Source organism: Triturus cristatus, chromosome 3_1 (genome assembly GCF_964204655.1).
Source record: "Triturus cristatus chromosome 3_1, aTriCri1.1, whole genome shotgun sequence".
NCBI lineage: Eukaryota > Metazoa > Chordata > Amphibia > Caudata > Salamandridae > Triturus > Triturus cristatus.
The window spans coordinates 226059001-226086825 of NC_140583.1; the positions used below are offsets into that span (position 1 = coordinate 226059001).

Sequence of the window (27825 nt, forward strand, 5' to 3'; positions counted from 1 at the left end):
CAAGTGACAGGGCAGTAGATCTTAAAGTAAATATAAGAGGGGGGCCCAGTCCAGTCTTACCCGGTCTTTAACGGGCTTAAACGGGCCCGCCCTTGGCCCGGGCTTCGCCCGGGCGCTGCCCACGCGCGGTCCCGCGAGGCGGTAGCCCAGCTGTTATTTATGCGCCTCCAGGCGCGAGACTACAGGAAGCGGCTTCCTCTTCCGCCGCTAGGAAGGCTGGGAGATGTAGTCCCCCTCCAAACAGCGGCCGCGTTGGGATGGCGGCGGCAGGAGGGAGACAGGCAGCAAACGCGGAGCCAGAGACCTGACAATGCAGATGAGGTAAGGTGGCAGCTTTCAGGAACACAAAGGAACAAGAGTCGCCCGCTCTGCCGGTAGCCCAGCTGTTATTTATGCGCCTCCAGGCGCGAGACTGCAGGAAGCGGCTTCCTCTTCCGCCGCTAGGAATGCTGGGGGATGTAGTCTCCCTCCAAACAGCGGCCGCGTTGGGATGGCGGCGGCAGGAGGCAGACAGGCAGCAAACGCGGAGCCAGAGACCTGACAATGCAGGTGAGGTAAGGTGGCAGCTTTCAGGAACACAAAGGAACAAGAGTCGCCCGCTCTGCCGGTAGCCCAGCTGTTATTTATGCGCCTCCAGGCGCGAGACTGCAGGAAGCGGCTTCCTCTTCTGCCGCTAGGAATGCTGGGGGATGTAGTCCCCCTCCAAACAGCGGCCGCGTTGGGATGGCGGCGGCAGGAGGGAGACAGGCAGCAAACGCGGAGCCAGAGACCTGACAATGCAGATGAGGTAAGGTGGCAGCTTTCAGGAACACAAAGGAACAAGAGTCGCCCGCTCTGCCGGTAGCCCAGCTGTTATTTATGCGCCTCCAGGCGCGAGACTGCAGGAAGCGGCTTCCTCTTCCGCCGCTAGGAATGCTGGGGGATGTAGTCCCCCTCCAAACAGGGCCGCGTTTGGATGGCAGCGGCAGGAGGGAGACAGGCAGCAAACGCGGAGCCAGAGACCTGACGATGCAGATGAGGTAAGGTGGCAGCTTTCAGGAACACAAAGGAACAAGAGTCGCCCCAGTATCCTCATGCACTGTCTCAGGGAAGGGAGAATCGCATGAGGTTTTCATCAGTAAGCTGCAAATTTAAACGGGGCAGCTTACTCCATGGCAAATGTAGGCTGTTACAATGGCTACATATAGTCTGCCATAGGCGCATGTTTGTCCCTCATCCAAGAGGAAAGCTAATGGAGGCAAAAGCCATTCTGCACGAAGAAGGAAGAACATAAGCGATGATTATGGATGCCACTTTGAATGTGTCCAATGTTGGTTTCAAAGTTCTGGCAGTAGCAGCTGTGATTAGACTGTGGGACTGGTTGCACAGCACATCATTCCGCAAGGAAGTGTGGAATAGAATTCTGAATATAACAAAGACTCTTTTCGGAAAGTAATTGCTGACACCTTAAGGGTGTGCTTTCTCTGTGTCCTACAATGCTAAGTGCACAGAGGGTCTTATGTTCATTAATCGTACCACCATTATCACTATCAGCAGTCACAACGTCCGCAATCATACTACAAATAGCGATACTATCCGCCTACCCAACAACCCGGAAGCAATACCTGATCTCTCTCGACCATACAGATTTAAGTTCAATTTAGACAGAACTGAACTACTGATTCTTTCACCATCAATGTGAACCGGGTTTATTATCTATAGGTTTCTGGCCGTTAGTGTCATTGGTTCGAAACCTGGGCTTTCACTTTTTTTAATTAATCAAGCAGATAAATTAGATCTCGGCAACTTGTTGTCTGCATTTAAAACTTTTGAGAAAAGTTCCACCACACTTGCCAACTACTGAAAGCCCATTGCTGGTTCAAGACATTATAATGAGCCTTCTGGATTATTGTAAAGTGTTACACCTGGGCTCTACTTCTAAGAATATGACTTGTCTGCAGAGTCCCAAAAATGGCGGTCAAGATGCCACTGGAGCGTCCTGAGACCTTGGAATGGTCAGGCCAAACGCAGGATTGCAATTCACTGGAAGTCGCTCCAGGCCCTTCAGTTGCTGAGGTGGAAGAGAGATCTCTTAGAATGGGCAGTGGCTGCACAACGCATGTGACGAGTGAGGCGAGATGAAAAATTGAAAGAGGATTTAGAGATATGGGGGGAATGATCAATGGGATCATGTGACAAAGTGCGGGGACCTCACAGGAGTCAGCGGGGAGTGGCATGGCCACCTGCCATTGAGGCCGGACGCGACTGGATTGGATCCTCTTGAGAGGGTGCTATGGAGAAAACTAGTATTGCATTGTGTATGTGAGATGTCAACTGTCAGTGTAAACTGCTGAAATGGTTGCAATCATTGTTTAACTGTTTAATTTCTAAACTAAATAAAAAACAATGTTTAAAAAATATGTAAATTGAAATTCTTTTGGCCAGACCCAAGTTTATAAAATATGATAATTCAAATAAAATAGTTTGGATAAATGCGTCGCATACCGTGTCCTTTGTGCTGACTTACCTTGTCCTAGCCTTTTTCTCAAAAACCAGGGTGCCTAGTCACAATGATTATTGGGTTCTCCCTGCGTACCATGTGCTTTCTTGGTTTGAAAAGACTTTGTAAAGCACTGTAAGCCCTGTTCTTTGTGGCAGGCCTCCCAGTGTGTGCTTATAAAGAACCTATGACTAGACAAGCGGAATGCAGCTTTATGCTTGATGGTAAGATGAAAGAAGTGTGTTGTTTAATAGAATATTTAACGTTTATGGGCTTGTGAACATTTTATTTATTCTTTCTTGTTTCTTTACAGGTTGCATGTGGATTAAATCATACTTTAGCTGTATCTGCAGACGGATTAGTGGTGTGGGCCTTTGGTGATGGTGATTACGGAAAGCTTGGTTTGGGAAATTCAACAGCCAAGTCATCACCACAGGTTGGAAATATTTAATCTCGCCCAACTTCTCTTTAATGCATATATTCCTCCTTAGTGTACAGGGCAGGACTAAAACTAAGTTGTTTCATTTATTTCTCCGTGTTCTTACCTCCAAGTTTGACTTTGTCGAGTAAACACAGACACTGTCCTGTGCATGAGTTACTTTGTAAGTAGTAAGATGCTTTTATTGGCATGTAATCCTCTCCCTAAAGTAGTGGTTTGATAAATGCAAAAACCACTATATGGTGAGAACCCACAAATTTAGCTGTTCCTTTTCTTCTATTCATTGGATATTTAAATATTATATCAAATGGTTTTTATATTGCACACACTTGCTGCTGGCCTGATCTCTTAGGGCTGCTGGCTGGTCCAGTTGCGCATTGCTGCCGGCTGCCCCGGTTGTGCATTGCTGCCGGCTGCCCCGGTTGTGCATTGCTGCCAGCTGCCCCGGTTGCGCATTTCTGCCAGCTGCCCCGGTTGTGCATTGCTGCCGGCTGCCCTGGCTGTGCATTGCTGCACAATTTCATAGGATGTGTATTTCGTGACCCTGAGAACAAATTTAGAAAATTGGAAATAAAAATTATTATTGTGACGAGCATAGGTGGATTCATCTCTTAAAGAGGTTTGGCAGTGCCAGTGAGGTGTAGAGCTGTAATATCAAATAAAGAGGTGTCTGTCGAACAATTTGCGTAGTGAGCCATAAACTTTGCTCAGTGCCAACCATTTAGAACCCCAAGAGTGGGCTTTGGGTGTTTGTTGAGTCATCTCCAACTACCGAACACGGGGGGACATATGGAGGGGATGTAAACATGTTTTTAATTTATTTTGTCTAGTACTTGTGAGTTCTCTTGTTGTGGTGGGAGCTGGTGGCCTCTCCCCTTATTTTTATCTTATTTCCTATGTGTTCGTAATTAAGTTATTGAGTCTCTGTTGTAGTTTAGTCCCATGCACAATTTAGTTAGCTCATCTCTATAGGGTCTCCTTTTTAATGTCATCCTTCCTGTGCTGCGACTTGAAAAACAAAAAGCAGTAAAACAGACAAGGTTTCACAAGCTTTCTGCTGGGTGTTTGTTGCATCTTCATCCCTACATTCCTCAGCCAAGGGGCCTTGAGACCTCGAGGTCCTCTCCTATGATTTGTAGCATAGAGCTCCTTCTCCTGTTTGTTGACACCTGAGACTACACCTCCCTTACTGACTTTTGTGCTTCGTTCAAAAAGTAATCTTAAAGCACAACTCTCGGCTGCAATAAGATGCTAACACCTTCAAGTGGAGCTCCAATCACCTTCTTCCTGTTCTGTGGCACCTTCCATTCCTCGAGTGAGCTCTCAAGCTGAGACGTCTGAGGCAGGACTGTAGGAAACAGGAGAGGGTGTGGAGGGCGAGCTGGGACCTAACAGAAAGAGAAAAACATAAACTCTTGCTCAAAAGATACAAGGCAGAGGTAATCAAACAAAAGCAGGATTACTTCGCCAAAATAACTACCTCTCTTACGTCCCCCAGAGACCTCTTTGCAAACTCCCAATCCGACTGTCAGTTCTCAAGATCTCTGCGATAGGATCGCTCAGTTCTTTCATTCCAAAATTGCGGATATCTATTCCGCCCTGGAATTACAACGGTCCTCTTTGCCCCCCCTGCACACTCCGGCCATCTCGGGGGCTGAAATGGAAAATCGGATTGCTAAGGCTAGTCTGTCCTGTTTCCCTCCGCTGAATATAGTCCAACTTGATAGGCTGCTCAGTAAAACAAGATCGGGCTCACCCCTAGACCCTTGCCCTCTCAGAGTTTTTAAGGATTGTAGGGATGTCTTACTGCCCCCTCTTCTTGAGATCATGAACAGGGCAATACATGAGGGTGTGTTCCCGGCCGTGTGAAAGAGGGCGGTGGTCAAGCCTCTTTTAAAAAAGCCCTCCCTTGATCCTGAAACCCTGAAGAATTTCCGTCCTATTTCGCTGCTTCCGGCACCTGCTAAAATGCTCCAAACACATCTCAATGAACATCTGATGGCTTTTGTAGATGGGCATGGACTTCTTGATCCAGCCCAACATGGTTTCCGGCGGTCCCATAGTACAGAGTCCGCTCTTACTGTCGTGCTACTTTTCTGGTCCTATTAGACCTTACAGCAGCTTTTGACACCCTATCCCCGGTAACCTTGACAGCTCGCTTGAGGGAGATTGGGGTTGAGGGATCAGCTCTGAGCCTTCTGGCTTCTTTCTTGGATCAGAGAGAACAGGGGGTCAAACTAGGCGAATTTTTATCTCCATCTCTGCCTGTTCAATGTGGGGTCCCACAGGGTTCGGCCCTCAGCCCTACCCTTTTTAATATCTATGTGGCCCCACTTGCCAAGCTAATAAGATCTTACGGGATGGAGGTGGTCTCCTATGCAGACGATACCCAGATCATGGTGTCCCTCTCACACCCGGACGATTCCTCTGTTCTCAGCTTTAGAAACTGCATGGAGGCAGTTTCTAAATGGATGATTTGTAACTCCCTAAAGCTGAATGGAGAGAAAACGGAGGTTCTTGTGTTTGGTGATGGGAGTGACCTATGGTCTGATAAGTGGTGGCCCCCCTCCTTGGGAATGTGTCCCTCTCCCACTCACTCAGCTCGTAATCTGGGGGTCCTGATTGATCCTTCACTCTCTATGAACCTACAGGTAAATAGAACGGTGTTGACCTGCTGGGGCATCATCAAAATCGTAAGAAAAATAAAATACTACCTTGCTCCCTCTGCACGCAAACAAGTAGTTATAGCCCTGGTGTCCTCACGTCTTGACTATTGTAATGCTCTTTACTCGGGTCTAGACAAGGGTTTGGTGCAGCGACTGCAAACTGTTCAGAATGCGGCTGCCAAATTTGTAACGGACGCCCCAAGGCTCTCCTCTGCCACTGCTGTCAGGAAAAGCCTACACTGGCTTCCTATTTCGGCTAGGATTACCTTTAAGATCCTTAGTCTAACATATGGGACAATACTAGGTCAAGGAGCGAGAGGAATCCATGATCTCTTAGTTCCCTATGTCCCCGCCAGAAATCTTCGGTCCTCAGATAAGAAACTGTTATTGGTACCTCGTTTCAGGAGAACCAGGTGGGGAGGAAGGGCTTTTTCCTATCTGGCGCCCAAGCTCTGGAATTCTCTCCCTATGGAAATTAGAGCTCAACCATCAGTCCCCTTGTTCAGGAAAGCGTTAAAGACCTGGCTATTTGTTATGGCATATCCGTGAGCTGGCCTCTGTGTTTTGATCTTATTGGTAGGCGCCTTGATGCCTTCGGGCTTAGTTTGCGCGATACAAATTGCTTTTCATTCATTCATTCATTCAAGCAGGGTTCTCAATGGTGCTTCCCAGCTCTCTATGCTCTTTTCATATTCTGAGATGCATTTCAACTGAGGCGGCTAACTAATCAACTTCCTGTGGGATTTTCCTTTGTAAATGTGCTAGTGTCTACCTCCTCCTCTCGTGTTCTCGCTTCTTTCTGGTGCGAATACTAAACTCACGTCTTGGTTCCATTACAACAACTTCATTCTTTTTTGTTTGTGTATCAATATTCTCTTTTATTTAGAACACTTAATAATAGAATTACAGCCCCCACAGAAGTGTTTGAAATGTTTGACTGACAATGAAGTCTGTGCTGAAGGTATTGTATTTACTAACGATGAACCCACTTGTTCAAGTGGAGAAGTTGCGGTTAGAATCCGGGTCTCCCGGATTCATAGCTGTCAATTTTCCAGGCACATCTCCTTAAATGTAGGGTGCTGGTAGAAGCCAGGATGTTTACCAGTTGTGCTGACCAGTTGTGTTTTAGGTGTCAAACGACCGTAAATCACTAAGAAGCTAAGTGCGCTCTGCTCAAACGTGTAATTTATTTTATGGGTTTAAAGCAGGTTCTCTAGTTGCTGAGTTCTCAAAATGCCAAGCAGTTCTGTCATGTAATGTAAGGACTTGCGCTATTATTCAAAACGATTGTTTATTTGAGCCTTCGTGCATCAGACATATCATTCTCTTGGTATGTTACTATTTCTATCTACCATTATATTTGTATTATTTTTTTTTCAGAAAATAGATGTTCTATGTGGAATTGGAATTAAAAAAGTTGCCTGCGGGACACAATTTTCTGTTGCACTGTCAAAGGACGGGCATGTGTACACATTTGGGCAAGGTAAGGAAGGCTTTTCAGTTATGAGTTACATGCCTTTTAATGCTGGTAGTTATTAATGTCTGCTCATTTATTCGTATGCATGTCACTCGATAATTTATTAATACAAACTTGTGTGGTTGGGCTTTTTTCCGCCATGTTGAATGGCAATGTTAGGAGATCAGATGGAGTTAAAAGGGTGGCGATAGACATTTTTGTAAACCATATTCAACTGTGACTCATCACTAGTATTGTCAGTGTGCTTTCAACCTTGTTGATGTTTTAAAAGCATTGCATCTGTGAAAGCTAAATGTCATTCAGCAGTTTGCAGCATTTTTCCATACTCCTAGCTCCATTGAGCAAATACAGTGAACCAAAAAAGGATCAATTAGAAGATTGAATTCACTTCCAGTTATAAGGTGTTGACTGTACTGTGCCAGTGAATCACTAGTGCACCAAGTAGGGCCAAAAGACGATTTTATTACTGTGCGGGGTCTATCCATCACCCAACCTTATCTTTTGACTGGTATACCGTCAATGATTTTGGGTTATTATAGTAACGCTCTTTACTGTAGAATTAACCAAGGCACGCAGTAGTATGATCTCCACTGTAACTGATTAGGATGCCACAAACTTGGACTCCCTAGGCTTGCGAGCCATTGACATATTATAAACTGTGGGGTTTACATTATTATCAATTTCAACGCTTCTGAAGCTGGCAAAATCTTCATATAAAATTACGGGATGGAAGATATTTACACTATCATTAGAGGTCTAATTTACGTTTGCCTCCACTCTTTTCTAGTAATCCTCCCAAAAGAGAGCCAGACTCGCTCCAAAAACGAAACACGAATTGCCTTGTATCTGAATGGTAAAAAGCATAAACATGAATTAAAAAATTTCAAATATCCACTCAAAGTGGACTTAATATTGCAACCACTAATCATAAACATTTGATCTGAAAGAAACACGTTAGTTAGATTCCTCACCTTAGAATATCCCCAGGCGTCAGACTGGATCCGGAAGATTTTTCGTCAGCAATACCCCTTGCGCGTCGCTAGGCGTCGTCTGCGGCTCCGCGTCCGTCGCCGGCGTCGTGCGCCGGAATGACGTCGTCGGAGTACTTAGACGCCGCCCTCGCGTGCTGACGTCAGTTCTTCTTTTTTCCGCGCCAGTAAGCGCAGATCCGGGAGAGCTACCCCTTTAGTCACTTTTTGACTAACTTTTTCGATCCTTTTTGATCTTGTCTAACGACGCCGGTGCCGGTAGGATGCCTGGTTTTAAAGCCTGTGCTGACTGTAACCGCCTGATGTCGGTTACGGACCATCACCGCCGGTGCCTGTACTGCCTGGGCCTCGACCACGACGCGGAGTCGTGTTCGGACTGCAAGGCCCTGACCTCGAAGGCTAGACTGGAGCGGTCCCGTAAGCTTCTCGAGATTCGCCACTCGGCTCCGCGCGCCTCTCGATCCCGGTCCAGGAGGAGGTCCAAGGATCGGTCGCGGAGCCGAAGCCGACGTCACCATCGGTCGTCGGGATCCAAGTCTTCGGGTAAGTCGAAGCATTCCAAGAAGTCCAAGAGGCGACACCGCTCTTCGGACTCCCCTCGCCGGTCGCGCGACTCGGCCGAGGGTCAGGGTGGTTCCACCCCCGCGGCTCCGGTGGAGCCGCAGGCGCTGCGCAAGTCCCCATACCCGCCGGTCCCTGGGACTAACGCGACGCCGGCGGAGGTCAGTGCCTTCCTCTCGGCCATGAGGAGCCTGGCTCCGCCGTCGACGCCCGCTGGCGCGCCTTCGGGCCCCGCGGATCCGACAGGGCTGCCTTGCCTGCCGGTGGCTCCGGCCCCGGCGCCATCGACGGCTCCGGCCTCGACGCCGCAAGCGCCCGAGGGACCCGTTCCCGAGTCCCCGCCGACGCCAGTCGACCTCGTTACGCCTCCTCCGCCGGCGTCGACACCGGTACCACCCCCGACGCCGACTCCGCTCGACGTCGAGCCCCAGTTCAGTCCCGCTCCGGGCCCGGCGCCGCTCCGGCGTCGATGGACGCCGCGTTCGGCGCCGCTAGAGACACATTATGTCTACCGCCCGGCTCCGTACCTTCCTCCTGTATACCAGGAATCGGATGATGGAGACAACTGGGAGGGATCCGAGGATCCTATGGCCGCACAGGCTCAAATGTCACAGGACTGGGCAGATGAACTGGGGGAGGCCAGTGGCCTGGATACCTCTCCGGACACTGGATTCGTCTCTCCTCCGACTGTGGCTTCGGAGGAGGGCGCAGCTTTCTTTGTGGTGCTGCGCAAGGCGGCCGCAGCCCTTGGGCTCGAGCTACCTGCCGTGGCTGTGAGGACTAACGTCCTCACTGAGGTGCTTCAGTCTGCAGCAAGCTCCACTGAGCCTCTGCTGCAATTCAATGAGGCACTCATTGACGTTCTGCAGGACACCTGGTCCAAGCCCTCCACAGTTTCTCCTGTGGACAGGAACGTCGGCAGGCGCCACCGCCCTGCTCCGGCGACCCCAGTTTTCTGTCCCAACACCCTACCCCCGAGAGCCTGGTTATCCAGGCCTCTACCTCCCAATCCTCCTTCCCGACCGCTCCGCCGGACCGGGATTCCAAGAGACTGGAACAGTTTGGCAAGAAGCTGTTCTCTTCCCTTAGTTTGGGCCTGCGGTCTTTAAACACCGCCTGTCTCTTGGACCGTTATTCCCACTCTCTGTGGGATGCGGTGGAGGACGTGCTGCCCCTGTGTCCGGAGGAGGTCCAGACACGACTGACCCAGGCTCTGGCCGATGGGAGGGATGCAGCACGGCACGCTATCCGATGTGGGCTTGACACTACGGACTCGCTGGGTAGGGCAATTTCTACCACAGTGGCGCTTAGACGTCACGCCTGGCTGCGGTCCACGTCATTTTCGGGCGATGTTCAGAGCACTCTCATGGACATGCCCTTTGATGGCACTCGCCTTTTTGGCGAGAAAGCGGACAGTGCGCTGAATCGCTTTAAGGACTGCCGGGCTACGGCCAAGTCCTTGGGCCTCTCGGCCCCGCGATCGCAAACTTCCGCTTTTCGCCTCTTTCGTGGCCAAGGAAGGGGTGCCTCCTCACGTCAGCCTAGCCACCAGCCGCAGAACCAACCTGCGCGCGGTCGCGGACGTTGTTTCCGCCGAGGCGGTTCTGGAGGACGACGCGGTCAGCCCACATCCACCCCGGCAGCATCCGCCTCAAAGCCTTCCTAGTCCGAGCTTTCAGGCCCATTCCACGCCAGTGGGCGGCAGAGTTCGCCATCACCTGCTCCACTGGCGGTCCATCACATCGGACAGGTGGGTGCTGCAAATCGTCCGAAGGGGCTACTCCCTCCCCTTCGAGACGACCCCTCCAGCCATGCCACCGCAGCACCACCGTATCTCGGGGGATCATTTGAATCTTCTCCACGAGGAAGTTTCGGCTCTCTTGGCCAAGGGGGCCGTCGAGCGCGTTCCGAGTCCAGAAGTAGGTCGTGGTTGTTGTTCCCACTACTTTCTGGTTCCCAAGAAGGGCAAAGGGGGCCTACGCCCTATCTTGGACCTCCGGAACGTCAATGCCTTCCTCCGGAAGGAGAGGTTCAAGATGTTAACTCTGGCTGCCCTCGACCCTGGAGACTGGATCGTAGCGTTGGACTTGCAGGACGCATATTTCCACATCCCCGTCCTGCCGGCCCACCGGCGTTACCTGCGGGTCACGGTGGGCCAAGAGCACTTTCAGTTTACCGTGCTCCCCTTCGGCCTCACCAGTGCCCCTCGGGTGTTCACAGCTCATCTGCGCAGATCAGGGGTTCCGGTCTTCCCCTATCTCGACGACTGGTTGTTGAAGGCGGGCTCGCCCCAGACAGTCGTCTCCCACCTCCAGACTACGGCGGATCTCCTGCATTTGCTGGGATTTTCCATCAACGTGCCGAAGTCACACTTGAGTCCCTCTCAGAAGCTCCTCTTCATCGGAGCGGTTCTCGATTCGGCGCAGTTCCGGGTCTATCCACCGGAACAGCGGGTCCGGGATATTCAGGCCCTGATTCCCATCTTTCGGCCTCTATCCTGGGTTTCGGTCAGGCTAGTGTTGCGGCTTCTGGGGCTGATGGCCTCCTGCATCCTACTAGTGCATCACACCAGGCGGCGCATGCGGGCTCTGCAGTGGGACCTGAAGTTTCAGTGGGCCCAGCATCACGGCAACCTGTCCGACCATGTCTTGATCTCGGAGGGCACTGCACAGCAGTTGCAGTGGTGGCTCACGGACCGCGATTGGGTCATGGGCAGAAGCCTCTCCCTTCCCCAACCGGAGCATGTCGTAGTGACGGATGCGTCCCTCCTGGGATGGGGTGGCCATATGGGAGAGGCGGAGATCAGAGGCCTCTGGTCTCCGGCGGAGTCTCGTCTCCACATCAACCTGTTGGAGTTGAGAGCGATCCGGCTTGCACTGAAAGCCTTCCTTCCCTCTGTCAGGGGCAGTGTCGTGTAGGTGTTCACGGACAACACCACCGCCATGTGGTATTGCAACAAACAGGGCGGGGTGGGGTCGTGGACCCTTGTTCAGGAGGCTCTGTGCCTCTGGACGTGGCTGGAACACCAGGGCGTCACCCTAGTGGTTCAACATCTGGCGGGCTCTCTGAACGCCAGAGCAGACGAACTCAGCCGCCGGTGCATGATGGATCACGAATGGCGTCTGAACTCCGAAGTGGCGCAAGGTCTCTTTCAGCAGTGGGGAGAGCCTTGGTTAGATCTATTCGCCACCGGAGAGAACGCGCAATGTCAGCAGTTCTGCGCGTTGGAATTTCCAAGGCGGCACTCGCTCGGCGACGCTTTTTGTCACGAGTGGAGTTGCGGTCTGTTGTACGCCTTTCCGCCTATACTACTTCTGCCCAGAGTGCTGAAGAAGATCAGGCACGACCGGGCCCAAGTCATCTTGGTGGCTCCGGATTGGGCACGAAGGTACTGGTATCCCGAGCTACTCAGTATGTTGACCGATCCTCCGATACGTCTGCCCCTTCGGGAGGATCTTCTGTCGCAGCAGCAGGGGACGGTCCTCCACCCGAACCTGTCCAGCCTCCACCTCCATGCGTGGAGATTGAGCGGCGGCAGTTGATGCCATTTGACTTGCCTCCTGAAGTCTGTGATATCATTCTGGCAGCCAGGCGTCCCTCCACAAAGACGGTATACGCCTGCCGGTGGAACAAATTTGTGGCATGGTGCACAGCAAAGGCTGTGGATCCCCTTTCCGCCCCTCTTTCTGAGGTTCTACTGTTTCTTCTTTCTTTGGCCCGGCAGGGCTCTGCCCTGGGCACCCTGAAAGGTTATCTTGCTGCCATCTCTGCCTTCTTGCGGCTTCCTGATCAGCCTTCTCTTTTCAAGTCCCCTGTGGTTACACGCTTTCTAAAAGGCATTACTCACACGTTCCCTCCTGTTCCTTTTGTAATGCCTCAGTGGGACTTGAATCTTGTCTTGACATTCCTGATGTGCGCTCCCTTCGAGCCTCTTCACAATTGTCCTCTTCGTCTTAAGACTGCTTTTCTGGTAGCCATCACCTCGGCTAGACGGGTGAGTGAGCTCCAGGCTTTATCTTCAAAGCCTCCTTTTCTGTCTGTTCATCCGGACAAGGTTGTCCTTCGGCCTCGTCCCTCCTTTCTTCCGAAAGTGGTGACTCCATTTCATCTTGGGCAGTCTGTCAAATGCCCACCTTCTTTCCGCCTCCGCATCCTTCCAAAGAGGAAGAGAGGCTCCACCGTCTGGACCCAAAACGTGCGCTCTCCTTTTATTTGGACCGCACAAAGCAGTTCCGGGTGGACAACCAACTTTTCGTTGGATACGTGGGTGCTAAGAAGGGGAAAGCTGTGCACAAACGGACCATCTCTCGGTGGGTCGTTTTGTGCATCAAAATTTGTTACTCCTTGGCAAAAAAGGACCCTCCTGTTGGGCTGCGCGCCCATTCTACTCGGGCCACAGCGGCTACTACTGCTTTGGGACGGGGTGTCCCTTTGCAGGACATCTGTCAGGCGGCAACGTGGGCTTCGCTACACACATTTGCCAGGCATTATTGCCTTGACAGCCAAGTCCGGAGGGATGGCTTCTTTGGCCGTTCTGTCCTCCAGGACTTTCTGGTGTGATCTTGGTTCGCAGACCCACCACCGGGGATGGTATTGCTTGGGTATCTATTCTAAGGTGAGGAATCTAACTAACGTGTTTCTTTCAGATGAACAAGTTACTTACCTTCGGTAACGATGTATCTGTAAGAAACATTAGTTAGTTAGATTCCTCACCGACCCACCCATCCTCCCCGTTCTGCGAACTGACATCTAGGGTTAAGGTTATCCTTTTCAGGCCCCTATGTTTTAATTTTTTGGCACCAGTGTCGGTCTTTGCATGGCTCTGCGTTCCTGGCGCGGAAAGCTATGTACAAGAACTGACGTCAGCGCGCGAGGGCGGCGTCTAAGTACTCCGACGACTTCATTCCGGCGCACGACGCCGGCGACGGACGCGGAGCCGCAGACGACGCCTAGCGACGCGCAAGGGGTATTGCTGACGAAAAATCTTCCGGATCCAGTCTGACGCCTGGGGATATTCTAAGGTGAGGAATCTAACTAACTAATGTTTCTTACAGATACATCGTTACCGAAGGTAAGTAACTTGTTCGTCAACCATGTGTTACCTGATTATCATGCACAAAGAAATGTGGACCCTGCCGTCCTTGATTTTCTTCAGTCCTCAGCTCTCTTGATGATACGCAGTTAATCCCAACCACACTGTAGGTATGGTATAGTGTGTATAGAGTCCAGGTGACCCCAGAGGTAGGCAGAGGTTAAAGTTAGATAGAACCTTACTCTCTATTTGTGGTAGAGTGATCGAGCAGTAAGGCAGTATCAAAGGACAGTGTTAAGCATTTGATGTACACACTCAGACACCAAATGAATTCACACACTCAAGAACTGAACTCTAGTCCAATTGTGTTTGTATAAAAATATATACTGTTGTTTTATTTTTAGAACCAAGCAAGCCTGGCACAGGTAAGCATTAAATACGGCTAGGGCGCTCGACCGCAGACCTGGGGAACTGGGTTCAAGTCTCGGTAATGACGCTGAACATCCTGTGATTCTGGGCAAATCACTTAATCTCCCCGTACCTTACAAAAAATTAATGTGTGTCCTCATGTAACGTAACTGGTGCTATGTAAAGCGCTCTGATACCTGATTGGATTCGGGTCAAATTTGCGCTATATAAAACTCTGCAAAAAAAAAAAATATATATATATATACTTTACTGTAGTAAGTAGCTGATTGTAGAACAGTTTGAAAATGCAATAGAACTTGTACTTTGTTTGCTTTACAGGGGATGCAGAAGGTTGCAACACTCAGCAAATACAGTACATTGGAATGAGTAGGCTTTTTTCAGTAAATTACAGGTAAGTTACTTTTTACGTTACTTTTCTAACTCAGTGCTGGATACCTAGATTCAGCACTGGGACATTTCCTGTAAACAGGTAAGTAATTACGTTTTGGTTATTCGCATGATTTTTAAAGAATATCTTTAGATTTCAAAACTCCAGACTTAGTCGTTTTTTGGAAGAAAAACAGTGCATTGAAATGAATATGCTTTTTCAGTAAATTACAGGTTACTTTGTACGTTACTTTTCTTACTCAGTGCTTGATACCTGGATTCATCACTCGGACATTTCCTGTAAAAAGGTAAGTAAATACGGTTTGGTTTTTTGTGTGATTTTTAAAGAAAATTTTTAGATTTCAAAACTCCACACTTGAAAACTTTTTGGAAGAAAATTGTCAATGTTATCCTATGGAGGAAAAACAGGTCAATGGTTCACAGCTATGTAATCGACTATGGGAGTTAAGGTTCGGGGGTTAGACTCAGGGGTCCCCCAGGGTCAGTGATGCACTGTTGTTGCACCCTCAGCGGCACTAGGGCGGTCATGTGCATAGTGTTGAGGCCCAATGTTATCCAATGGGGGATAGAGGGCCTCCGGTTGATGGCTGCTGGCAAGCAGGCCACTGGGTTGTGGGAGCAATGTCAGGGCAAATGGGGAAACAAAGTAGCACAAAAGGTGCACCCTCAGCGGCACTGGGGCGGCCGGGTGCAGAGTGCTGTTTCGACGTCGAGCGCCCTGTTGTTTTCTATGGAGAAGCTCCGGTTTGCAAAAGCACTTCAGGCAAGTAGACAAAGGACTTCTGGGTGCGACCACCACTTGGAGAGGTAAGTTGGAAAGTTAAGGGTTGGTTAGGCACCGTCGGTTTGGGCACACAAGGCCATGGGGCGTCGGGTGCAGGGGTGCTTTTTAGGGTTGGATCTTCTTACCAGCTCCTGGTCGCGGTTTACGGGGGGCTTCTGGATTTAGACTGCAGACGTCGGCTGGAGGCTTGAGGCAGGTCAGGGGTCGCCGGATCTCGGGTCAGGATCACCGGGTGACCTCCTCGTGGTGTTTTTCCACTCGAGCCGGGTTCGGCGGGTGCAGAATGGGCTGGATTCGCGGTCCCTGGCTGCTGCCAGAGGTTGCAGTTGAACAAATCCGGTGTTCACGGGAGAAACAGTCTTTGGAAGTGAAGGCAGGCAGGTCCTCTGGGGTTTTTGAGGTTACTGGCTACAGGACACACCGGGATTTCGCAGGTTCGAGGGGTGACAGGCCAGTAGGGCTGGGGTCAAGTCAGTGGGTGTATTCCTCCTGTTAGCTGGCTGCACGGCTGTTCGGTCCTTCTTCTTGTTGTCAGGCTAGATCTGAGGAAGCAAGGTTCAGGGTGCTCCCTAAATACTAGATCTTGGGGCGTTACAGGTAGGTAAAGGGCAGGGACCAATGGGTCCCTTCCCTGTGGTGGGTAAACCCCCTATCGTGCCACCCTCCAGTGGGAGGGGGGTAGGAGCCTGTCCCAGATTGGTTGGGTCCCCCCATCCTGAAGATGGCAGGGACTCTGAGTTGTGCTTCACCTCACCTCTCCCACCTGAGGGGTGGAGTTGGCAGAGGTGGGCACACCTCTTTCCCCGCACTTGTTTTTCACGCGGGCTCTCCCGCCCAAAGTGGGGACCAGTTGCTGAAAGCAGCAAATGATCTGGAGAGGCTCACAAAGGCAACATGCCTTTGAAGCTTCCCCTTCGTGAACCCTGTCCATCCTGGGGGAGAAGACTTGGCACCTCGTCCCAGGATGTGCATTGTTTCAGGCCCCAGAGAGCAGCAGGCTCTCGAACCAGGAGTCCAGAAACATGTCTGGTGGTGGCAGCTGAAAGCTGCCACTCAGCCTGCACACTAGTGGGGTGTTAGTTTTCAGGGGGAATCTCTTAGATGCCCTCTATGTGCATTTTTCATTAAATCCCAAACTGGCATCAGCGGGGGTTTAATGTGCTGAAAAGTTTGATACCAAAGTTCTCAGTTTTCAGTGTAGCCATTATGGTGCTGTGGAGTTTGTAATGACAAGCTCCCAGCACCATATAATCTTAATGGCAGCACTGCACTTACAATGTCTAAGAATTAACTTAGACACTGTAGGGGTACAGGGCTCATGCACCTGTACCCTCACCACTGGCATAGGGCACCCAGCTAGAGGGGTGACTGATCTATGCCAGGGCAGTGGGTTGTAGGCATGGCACACAGGGATGTGTAGTTGAGAAGATATGGGATTGGGAGTGCACTCCCTAATTTTTTCAATGTTGTCCTACTTTTCAAAGTAATCCTGTTGTGGGATATTGGTGCAGCAACGAAACGCACGCTGCCAGATTATGTGTGGGAAATCAATGAGTTAGGCCAAGTACTTGTACCCGGGTTCGCTGCGCACTATTCACAGAAGGAAACCTTCCTTGTTTTATACACTTTTTTTTATAAACAATTAGTGTTGGTTTTCATATACATTGCATACGTAAACACAAAATCCAACATTATATGTTCAATGATACAAATTGAAAATTACACAAGAACATATATATCTTTCATATGACTTACAGCATTGTTTTTCAATTCATATATTGAAGTCATTCGATGTCTAAATTGTCGACGGCTTGTTTGCAGAGCCCAATGCATTTCAAGACTAACCAGTCCCTTCGTCAGGGGCCAATCTATAACAATGAAAAATTATACATTACAGTTTGCCGATAACGCGCAAATAACATTAGCAAATTTCAAAGATCATGGGAATAACAATACAAATAATCATATTATCAAATTATAAGCATTGTTCGAATTCTTCAAAAAATAAATAAGATGAAATTACGACCAGTCATCTCACCCGTGTGTGGAAGTGAAGCAAGATGGGTACAGCATGATTAGTGCTAATCCTATATAACTCTTATTGCAGTGTAGATAAGTGATAGACACCATGCAACAATATGTGTGTCTAACAAACTAATACCAGAGGTGATAGATGGTAAATATCTTATGAACATAAACAATACCTTGTATCAGATGTTAAAAGAACGCGGAATCTGGAAACCTGGTGAGACTACACAAAAAGCCTATTTAGTCAGACTAATGTCACAATAGTAGGGCCTCACAAATCCTATCTACTATCTTTAACGATAGAAACCATGCTCACCAGTATAACCCCGAAGTAAACGCGCCAAGAACTCTTCGTGTCTCCACTCTCTGCCGCAACTTAACAACACAGTCAATCACTGTCTGAATACTGCCGACCTGCAATACAACCATGCAGTCTCTGTAAAATAATACTCCCACAGTGATAATAAAAAGGCACTCTCCAAGCCCCATAATTTGGCTCCTTACCCATGGGTAACCTCCGTAACTTCCTGCCTGTGTCTCTCTACTGAATACCGCAATCAATCATCAGCTTGCGTACGGGTTTCTATAACCCTCAGTCAACGAAAGAAAGGATGTACTAAAATCGAAAGTATCAGATACCAGTAGGAGAACGGCCGCCATCTTAAAAGAGTAAAACATGAGGCATAATACTAAAAGTAGGGATAATACCTCTAATGATGGAGTATAATACAGTGTAAACCCTAACTATTGCTAACTGAACCTAGATACTGAAGCCTGATGTGTGCCATGTCGACTCTTTACTTTGTTCTGCACCAAAACACACAACCTGCAAAGGCAGTGTGTGTGTGTGTGTGTGTATAGGTACAGGGCCTCTAAGAGTGGCACAATAAGTGCTGCAGCCCTTAGAGGTCTTCCCTGGTGGTCACAGTGCCCTGGGTACCTGTGGTACCATTTACCAGGGGCTGACTAGTGCCAGAGATGCCAATTGGGTTCTTTTTGGGAAAAGAACACAGGCCCTGGGAACCTGATTGGCAGGGACCCAGGGCACACCAAGAAAAAGTGCATCAGTAGTCTGGCAAAAAGTGGGGGGGGTTACTGCAACTGAAACCCACTTTCCTACAATCCCTAAATCTGTATAGCAGGTATCTGATATTTTAGATTTCATCAACAAGCAAGTGTGTCAGGTTTATTTTATAACAAAGAAAAAGTATTAACCCCTCATATGGCACAGGTTTATTTGGTCAGAGGTGCCTCATCAATTTCTCTTTGAGTAATAATTGCCAGAGAACATCACTGAGCTGTACACAACAGATGTTACTACTACTCAATTTGTGATCCAAAATTTACTGTACTGCTGGAAATGGAAGGCTGAGTTAACCTTGCTGGGATTCAAATTTATAGCCTTCAGATCACAGCCTGTGTAAGCAGTAAATGTTAGCCTCATTGAGCAATACAGGCAGATGTTAAAAGCTTGTTTAATAGAGACATTTCCCTTGGTATCTTCCCCCTGAGGACTACTAAATAACTTTATATTAACTCAATTATTCATATTCTCCAAGCCCTTCTGCTTTCATTGGAGGGTTGTCTTGTGCATTGTCATATCTGTATTAGACTACGGTGCTCTGAAACCATATCTTCAACAAGTATGAGTTTTTGCTTTACTTTCACGTCTAGCTTGTAAATGTTAATAATCAAAAGCATGTTACAGAAGGCAGATTCCAAACACTGTTGAGTCTAATATGTTGGCTTATGACTAGACACTTGAGGCATAGATGGTTCCATTTTGCCCCCACAGACCTAGCTGGCTTGTCTCACCCTTTTTGAATAAACTAGCCTGTCTTGATAACAGATATTTGGATTGTTGTCTCTTGTTGTCTATTGCCTACTAATTAAGGCCATTGCAGGGGTTGTTATCCTTACTACATTGCTTATCATTCAATGCATTGTAAATCTGTAGTATTTGCCAATCGTACCTTCCCCCTAGGTGCTTCCGTTTTTCACTTAATTTTATGCGTGATCATATTGGAAATGTAGAGTGGCTTTTCACCAGAAAGGGTTTCCCAGCATTCAATTTTAAGAGCTGTATCAGCATTGAAGATTGCCACCCAGATTGGAGCAGTCTGTGAGGTTAAGTGGGTCTTTTTTGCGAACATTGATGGTCCCATGGGATGGGGACTCCAAGTGTTGGGTTGCCCGCAATTCCACAATAGCAGTTATTTTCACATTTTGAGTATTGAGAGAAAAAACACCTACCTCACCATTTTGCATGGGTTAGCTAAACCTTTGGAAGTATGCCATCACTTCACTGCGTCCGTAGGGCCCTCTAGTGCTTTCAGGATGCAGTAATTCTTTCCATTTTTGTCACCATAGACATAAGTTGCATCTTTGATTTGCGCTTCCAAAGGTGCACTCGTAAGCTCAACCTTAATAACACCCTGTTCTCCATTGAATATCTCATACTTTACTCCATGCATACTTCTGTACCAAGAGGGGTCAAGCATTCATATTTCTTGAAGCCCATAGCTAATCATGTAGCACCCAGTGCATCGATTGAATGCGTTCTGTGTTTGCCAAACTATGTGTTCGGCATGTGAAACAAGAAGCTTTTATTGGCACAGTAGTAGTGTCTATGGTGTCTTCCAAAATAACTTTCATTTAGTCCTAAGTAAGTGGATCTCCAGCAAATGTATGTACCATTGTCTAGACATAGTTGGAAATGCCCTGAATTACACCAACTGTATCCTAATTGCCCACCTTCAACCAACTGCCCAGAGGTGTCTTTTGCACAAACTAGAACCCATTTACCCCAATAAGCCTGCTCTAGGCTATCCTATATTCTTTCTAAATCTTGTGCTGGGTGATTTGTATGTACTTTGGGGTGGATTCCTTGCAAATTCTCTCCATAATATGAAAATCTCTATAAATAAAATGTAGATTATGCCGAACCTAATCAACTCAGGTTACAACTCCATTAATCTATAGAAGTCTCATTTGACTTCAATAGTTGTGAGGATTTTCAGATTCTGTGTGAAGCAGTCATAGAAATTGCGCCCAGTCCCTCTTCTGTCCTCTGAGTACTCGCCAACTGCCCGCTGTCTGCGGTTTCCTTCGTGTTCTGGTCATCTTCCAGGAGTTCGTCATAATGAGCTTTTCTGGAGCCTCATGAGTAACGTCTTTGCATTCAGCTGCACCAGCCACCTCTGGGATGTAAAAAAGTAACTTTTACCATTAAGGATGACTTTGAGCTTCGCACGGTGGAGAAGCCTATAGTCCTGTATCATGACACAGAGCTTTTCTTTACTACTTTAAAGGGTTTTAGTTGTTGAGGTGATTTGTTGGTCTTCTGGTTTTTTATGTTCTGCTAACTTCAGCATATAATCCCTGTAGTTAAGAATATTATCTGAAAGAAACAGTTAGTTATAGATTCCTTACCTTAGAATTACCCGCAGGCGTCAGACTTGATCCGGGAAGTTTTTCGTCAGCAGTACCCCAGCGCATCGAAAGGTGGCGTCGGTCCGCTCCGCGTTCGCCGTTGGCATCGTGGTCGTGAAGAAGTGACCCGATTACGGTCACCCAGGTCACTCTCGACCTCCTCTAGCCTTCCAAGAATGAAGAGTCAATGATGTAGTAGAGAATACAAGCAAACTAGTTTATTTGTAAAATACACTGCAGGGGAGTCAAATCTGACCAGCCGCCTATGACGGCTGACGAGGGACTGACTTAAACAAGCATAAAGTTACATTATGTATGTTGTGGAGTCCACAAAGACCCGCCTACCATGGAAAAACACTGGTAGGTGTTGTAATACAATGGGGGTGCAGAACATAAGGCTCAATTCCGCATCTTGGTACAAGCTATCTACTTTTCAAGGTCGTCTGGCCTATCCTCCCTTCTAAAAAGGTGGTAGAAGGCCTTGATCTGAGAGAAAAGGCATGCACTAACGAGCTAACATGAGCATTGAAGAAACAAAACTTACCAAGGGCTATTTCTCGTAAATGAGCAAACAACAGTTTTGAATGTGCGAGTAACAGTTTCTATTGTAACAGAACATGGCGTCTTCTGTAACTAAAATGGTGGTACCGATGTCAACCCAACCAACGTGACATCTGTATTTACTGATTAAGTCTTACAAACAATATGTAAATATATTGTATTACCCATATAAATGCTAACATAATATAGGGTAAAACACAAGTAAAATATTACAACTACGTTTCAATTCTATCAGTCACCGGGATGACGTGGCGGTAGCTACATAGACGCCGTCCGCATGTGCTAACGTCAGTTCTTTCTTTTCCCGCGCCACCCAGCGCAGATCCGGCGAGAGTGGTACCTCCAGTCACTTTTTAACTGACTTCTTGCCAACTTTTGTCGACACGGTTTTTGAGTCTTCGACTCCTGGTGCACGTCAGGGATGCCCGGCTTCAAGGCTTGCGGTTCCTGTAGCCAACTGATGTCGGTGACTGATCCGCACCGCGTGTGCCTGTTTTGCTGGGAGTGAGACCCCGACCCCAAGTCATGCTCCGACTGCCGAACCATGAATCCGAAGTCTTTGCGGGAGCAGTTTCGAAAGCTTCTCGAGACCCGGCTGTCGGCTCCGCATCTTTTGAGGTCCCGGTCGCGCGGGAGGTCATGGGTCCGGTCGCGAAGTTATCATCATCATCACTCTTCTTTCAAGTCTTCGCACTCTGGGTCAGGTAAGTCGAAGCACAAGAAGAAGTCGAAGAAGCATCGTCGCTCTTCGACTTCTCCCCGTCCATCAGCCGACGTGACGAGGGATGCGGGTGGTGCCCCTCCCTCAGCTCCTCATACGGGGCCCGAAGGGTTGACTCCGGGTTTCCCTCCCTTGCCGGGACCCGGAGCGACCCCTTCCAGCTTCACCAACCAACCAGCCTGACTCCGCCGGTGCGCCTTTGGGCCCCGCATACTCGGCTGAGGGACCTGGGCCTTCAACGCCGGCGGCTCCAGCCCGGCACCGCAGGGTCCCCTTGGCTCCAGACCTAGATCCGGATCGGTGCCGCTTGACCTCATTACACCTCCCCCGGCGCCGAATCCACCGGCACCACGTCTGCAGCCAACGCCGGTTGTGTCCCCAGCCGGCGTCGACCCCGGCCTCCATCCCGATGTAGACACAGATGTAGACACAGAGCCCGACCGGCGTCGACCGATGCCACATCCGGCGCCGACGGGTACTTTTGTGCCCTTGTTCTACCCTGGCTCTTTTAGACCATATTATCAGCCAGAGGAGGGAGAGGAGGACTGGGAGAGGTTTGGGGACCCTTTAACTGACCAGTTAGGCTATGAACCGGACTGGAGAGGGGAACTGGGGGAAGCCAGTGGTTTGGATAGCTCACCAGACCTTGCCATGTTGTCTCCTCCTACCGTGGCTACGGAGGAGGGAGTGTCTTACGCCGTGGTGTTGCGTAGGGCGGCCGAGGCTCTCAACCTCGAGCTACCTACAGTAGCAGTCAGGACTAACCTCCTGACAGAGGTGCTTCAACCAGCAGCAAGCTCTTGGGAGCCCCTGCTACCGTTTAATGAAGCCCTCATCGATATCCTTTTGGGCACCTGGTCCAGGCCAAACACAGGGGCTCCTGTGGACAGGATGATTGCCTGACGACACCGCCCGGGTCAGGGAGACCCCACTTTCCTCTCCCAACACCCCAGCCCAGAGAGCTTGGTGGTCCAAGCCTCCACCTCCAAAGACGCATTCCCTAACGCACCACCTGATAGGTAATCGAAAAAGCTGGACCATCTTGGGAAGAAGATGCTTTCTTCCTCCAGCTTGGGACTGCGGACGGTAAACACCGCATGTCTGTTGGACTGTTAGACCCACTCAGTGAGGGATACGGTGGAGCAAGTGCTGCCCCAGTGCTCGGAGGAGGCCCGGGCCGTACTCTCCCGTGCAGTTGCCAAAGGGAGAGCCGCAGCAAAGTTTACCATCTGCTCTGGGCATGATACTGCCGACTGACTAGGCAGGGCGATTTCTACGTCGGTAGGCCTTCGATGCTACACCTGGTTGAGGTCGACTGGTTTTTCAGGGGATGCCCTTTGATGGCCGTCGCCTATTCGGTGACAAGGCAGACAACGCTTTGGAGCGCTTTAAGGACTCTCTGGCTACGGCCAGGTCCTTGGGCCTCTCTACCACCCGCCCTGCGCAGTCTGCCTTTTGCCCCTTTCGTGGCTACGGAAGGGGTTTCCCACCACGTCCTGCCCAGAGCTACTGGCCAGTGCAAGCTGTTCAGCCCCCGGCGCGGCTGGTGACGTGGGAACCACCGCCGTGGTTCTGGGGGCCAGCGGGCTGGCCAGTCCACCACAGTGGACCTTTCAGGGCCACCAAACGCCAGTGGGCGGCAGGATTCGCCATCACCTCCCCCACTGGCGCACCATCACGTCAGACAGGTGGGTTTTGCAAATAGTCCAAAGGGGCTACTCTCTCCCCTTCGAGACTACCCCTCCATTCATGCCACCTTAGTACCATCGCATGTCGGAGGATCATCTGGCCCTTCTCTAACAGGAAGTTTCGGCACTCTTGGCTAAGGGAGCCATTGAGCGTGTTCCTGTCCCAGAAGTAGGTTGTGGTTGCTATTCCTACTACTTCCTGGTGCCCAAGAAGGACAAAGGCCTGCGTCCTATCTTGGATCTCGGGAACGTCAACCGCTTCCTCTGGAAGGAGAAGTTCAAAATGTTGATGCTCAGTCAGGTCCTGTCTGCCTACGACCCTTGAGACTGGATGGTAGTGTTTGACTTGCCTGTCCTGCCGACCCACCAGCGTTACCTGCGGTTCACGGTAGGCCACGAGCACTTTCAGTTTACCGTGCTCCCATCTGGCCTTACCAGCGCCCCTCGGGTGTTCACGAAAGTGATGGCGGTGGTCGTAGCTCATCTGTGCAGATCAGGGATTCTAGTCTTCCCCTATCTCGATGACTGGCTGTTTAAGGCGGGCTCGCCCCAGGCTGTCGTCTCCCACCTCCAGACTACGGCCGACCTCCAGCATTCGCTAGGGTTCTCCATCAAAGTGCTGAAGTCACACCTGACTCTCTATTAGAAGCTCCTCTTCATCTGAGTGGTTCTGGACGTGGAAGTGAGCATACTGGAAGAACCTGAACTGCACTGGAGACTCAGTGGAGACATGTCCCACTTGAAAACTGCAGTGTCTACCAAGTCCCCTTTAGCCTCTGTGTTTCATAGTCCATAATCCTCATAGAGAACTAGGAATCCTCAAGTACCCTCTGTGCACTTCACCCTTGTGGGGCAGTGCATGTCTACTCTCTTAGGCCCATCCAATTACTCAATCTTCTGGCTAAACCCATTTAAGTCACTCTCTATCCCTGAGGATGGGACCAGCTTTAGCCCTCAAGTCATAGGACACGCACAAGTAGGACCTCCAATTTCTCAAATGACCACAAGCGAACAGCCCAATCTGCCTGGCTAAGCAGACCTATCTCATACCAAGGACTGCTATAGTGTACAGTGAAGCAGAGCTGCCAGAATGAAGGATAGTCACACTCCTTCATCCAGGCCTGATCTGTATTAGCCAAATCTCTGTTAGAACCTGTCTCCACCACCATAGAACTCTTAAGATCTCTATTTCGTTCCCTGTAAAATCGGCATGTCCAGTCCACCAGTGAACAGGGACCTCAGCTGCCAGATGCTCTTCACTCCTTCTTGCACTGCACCAAAAGCGTGGGTTACCTTTTCTCAAATCCACTAACCAGAAATTCACCGGAGACCATGGCAACATAATGGTTGCATGCAAAGCAGAAAAACTTTATATCTGATAGAGACTACTAGCCGCAGATTCCTTCACGTAGAATTATCCCCAGGCATGAGACTGGATCCGGAAACTTTTTTGCCACAGCATCTCTGCGCGCCGGTGGCGGGGCGACATCACGCGACTCCGCCCAGGCGTCGTCCGTGTACGTTACGTCAGCGAGGTCCCATAAGACCCGCCCCGGCGTGCCTACGACAGTTTTTTCCTTTTCCGTGTGCAACGCGGATCCGATCCTTGCTACGGGCCTGTTCGGTTCCCTTTTTTCTTCCTTTCTTTTGGATGGAACAGTGTGCGAATGCCTTCGGGCTTTAAGACTTGCACATCTTGTGGGCATCTGATGTCTGCGACGGAACCCGCACCTCATTTGTATGTGGTGTTTGGGGGAGGATCACGGCACCACAGATTGTACGGCATGCCAACAGTTTTTTTGTTGAAAGATTTTTTTATTGTTTTCATAGCAACAACTCAGTACAAACCCGCTTCCTCCCCGGTCAAAGAACTTATTGCACATACAGAATTATCAGCCAATAACCGGGAGAATAAGCTTCCAGCCCAAACGGGCCCTCCCCCCTCCCTCCCCACCCCATGTCAGTGTGCCTCCTGTCTTTCGCATCGCTCCTGATGTGCCCCCTCCCTGCCATAAATCAGACATGGGTGCCCGCCCTCCACTAGAGAACCATGGCTTTCCCTCGCGCTTAGCCACACCCTTGTTTCCAGCGCTCGCTACTACTCCCCTTCTACTCCCCGTTCACCGCCTCCTCCAGCCCGCCAGATGTGTCCCCCTCTGTCCCGTTGTTAGCCATCAGCCCCTGAAGTTCCACCACCAACGCCTCCCACGCACGGGCCGTCGCCAGCGCCTTTTCGTCATCCCTCCGAAGAGCTAATTGCAACCGGAGCGCACCCTCAGCCCTCGCCCAACGCACAAAGGCCGCCCTCCACCGCAAGAAGCTAGGCCCCGTCCCGGACTTCCAGTGCATAGTCAGTTCCCTCTTGGCCATTATCAATCCTAAGTCGTAAAACTTGCTAGTGACCTTCGTCCGGCGGGTGTGTGGGAACCAAAGCAGTAAACAGGCCCCCAGGTCCGGGTCAATAACACGGTCCGTCACCTGATTTAGGCAATCCATAACCTCTGCCCAATAATCACCCAACTGAACGCAGGACCAAAACATGTGACGAAAATCAGCACCCTCTCTTCCGCACCGCGGGCATTGCGAGTGCGCACCCCCAAAATATTGCAATATTTTAACCGGCACGGCGTGCCAACAGTTGAAGCCAAAGTCGCGGCGGGAGCGCCGGATGAAAATTCTCTCGGCGAATCTCTCCAGGTCGACGTCCTCCCCTCGGTCTGCTTCGGCGGACGGGTTTAGATACGGCCGTGGTCGTCGTCCTTACCCTTCTCCGATGTTACGCGAGCGTCGCTCCCTGGTGGGTAAGTGTCGCAGTTTGTCCCCGGGGGCTGGTTTCCGGCCTACCGGGGGCGAGGACTCTCCGCGGGTGATGCGGCCCCGCATGTTGTCCTATCCACCGTTTCCCGGTGTTGGGGCGTCAAGAGTTCAAATGGAGACATACGCGGCGGCTTTGCAGGCCTCACTGGCGTCTCCTCCTCCTTCCCCTCCTGTGGCGTCGGCAGATCCCTCGCTCTGCGCAGGGCCCTCTGCGGCACCGCCGGTGACTCCGGCCCCGGCGCCGACTGGTTCGGATCCAAGCTTGGAGGATGAGGTACTGTTGGGGGTGCGGCTCCTCTTGGGCACCTCCTTCCGGCCATGGCGTCTCTGCCTCGCCGCAAACTCATGCGGGGTCCCTGTGGTGTCGCAGTTGGTCGTCGGGGCTCGGGTCGCATCCCCGAACCCCTCTTGGTCCTTTGACAAAGTGCTCCTGTCTAAGGCCGAGGTGACGCCGCTACGGCGCTGGCAGCAGCTGGACTGTGCGGAACCACAGGGGTCAATGGACCCTCCTCGTCCCGCTCCGGGTTGAGCCTGAGGGAAGAACCCTCGTCCCTCTCTGGGCCCCTCTCGTCCCTCCCCACAGGCGGCTGCCTCATCGGAGGGCAGTCGGAGGTTGAATCGTCCCTGGCGCCGCCACATGGGCTGCCAAGCGATCTTCGCCTCATTCTGGGCCGCGGATGGCGGAGGGCTTCGTGCCACTCCCCAGACCCGTCTCGTTCCCCCACGCAGGTGGCTGCCTCGGTGGGGGTCGGGTCGGCGCCACTCCGGCGCCGCTCCTGGGCCGGTGCAGCTCCAGCTCTACTTCGGTCTCCGCTCCGGTCCCCGGTGCGGGGTGACCTGGTGGTACCTTGTATGGTGACGCCAGCTGGTGCCTCAAGCAGTGGACTCTACGGCTCCACGCAGAGGTCGTACCGCAGATTTGTCTTCGGATCCTCCTTCTCCGGAGGCAGGCTGTATCTTGGTGTCATCCTCCCCGGAGACTGGTCGCTGTGTGGTGTCTTTTTCACCGGCGTCGAAGGGCGGCTCCCCGCCTTACCTGAGGCAGAGGTGTTCGTCGGAAGAGCGGCAGGTCCCTCATTCTTCGGCTCCTTCTGACTTCCAGGTCTGGCCCTTGCCCGCCCCGCTTGGCCTCGAGGACGGCTGCCTTAGTTTGCAGCTGTCGCCCACGGAGGAGTTGCTTTCTCCACCACAGGGCCCTACGGAAGCGGGTGTGGCCTTCGCTCACGCGGTGTCCACGGCTGTGGGCATTCTGCGCATGGGTGACCCAGTGGCTCACATTCCGGCGGACCATCTATTGGAGGTCCTCCACCAGGGCTCTGGTGGGAGGGAAATCTT

The 27825-nt window shown here is 50.7% G+C and overlaps 1 protein-coding gene across 8 annotated transcripts in view; it reads left to right on the forward strand.

The window, feature by feature from the left end:
• HERC1 (HECT and RLD domain containing E3 ubiquitin protein ligase family member 1) overlaps positions 1 to 27825 on the forward strand; it is a 1817725-nt gene that overhangs the window by 1598319 nt on the left and 191581 nt on the right. For all 8 annotated transcript variants that reach the window (XM_085643727.1, XM_085643730.1, XM_085643731.1 and 5 more), the window contains 2 exons: positions 2793 to 2915; positions 6965 to 7067. In XM_085643727.1, coding sequence (XP_085499853.1) covers positions 2793 to 2915; positions 6965 to 7067 — 226 coding nt within the window. The remainder of the gene's footprint in view (positions 1 to 2792; positions 2916 to 6964; positions 7068 to 27825) is intronic.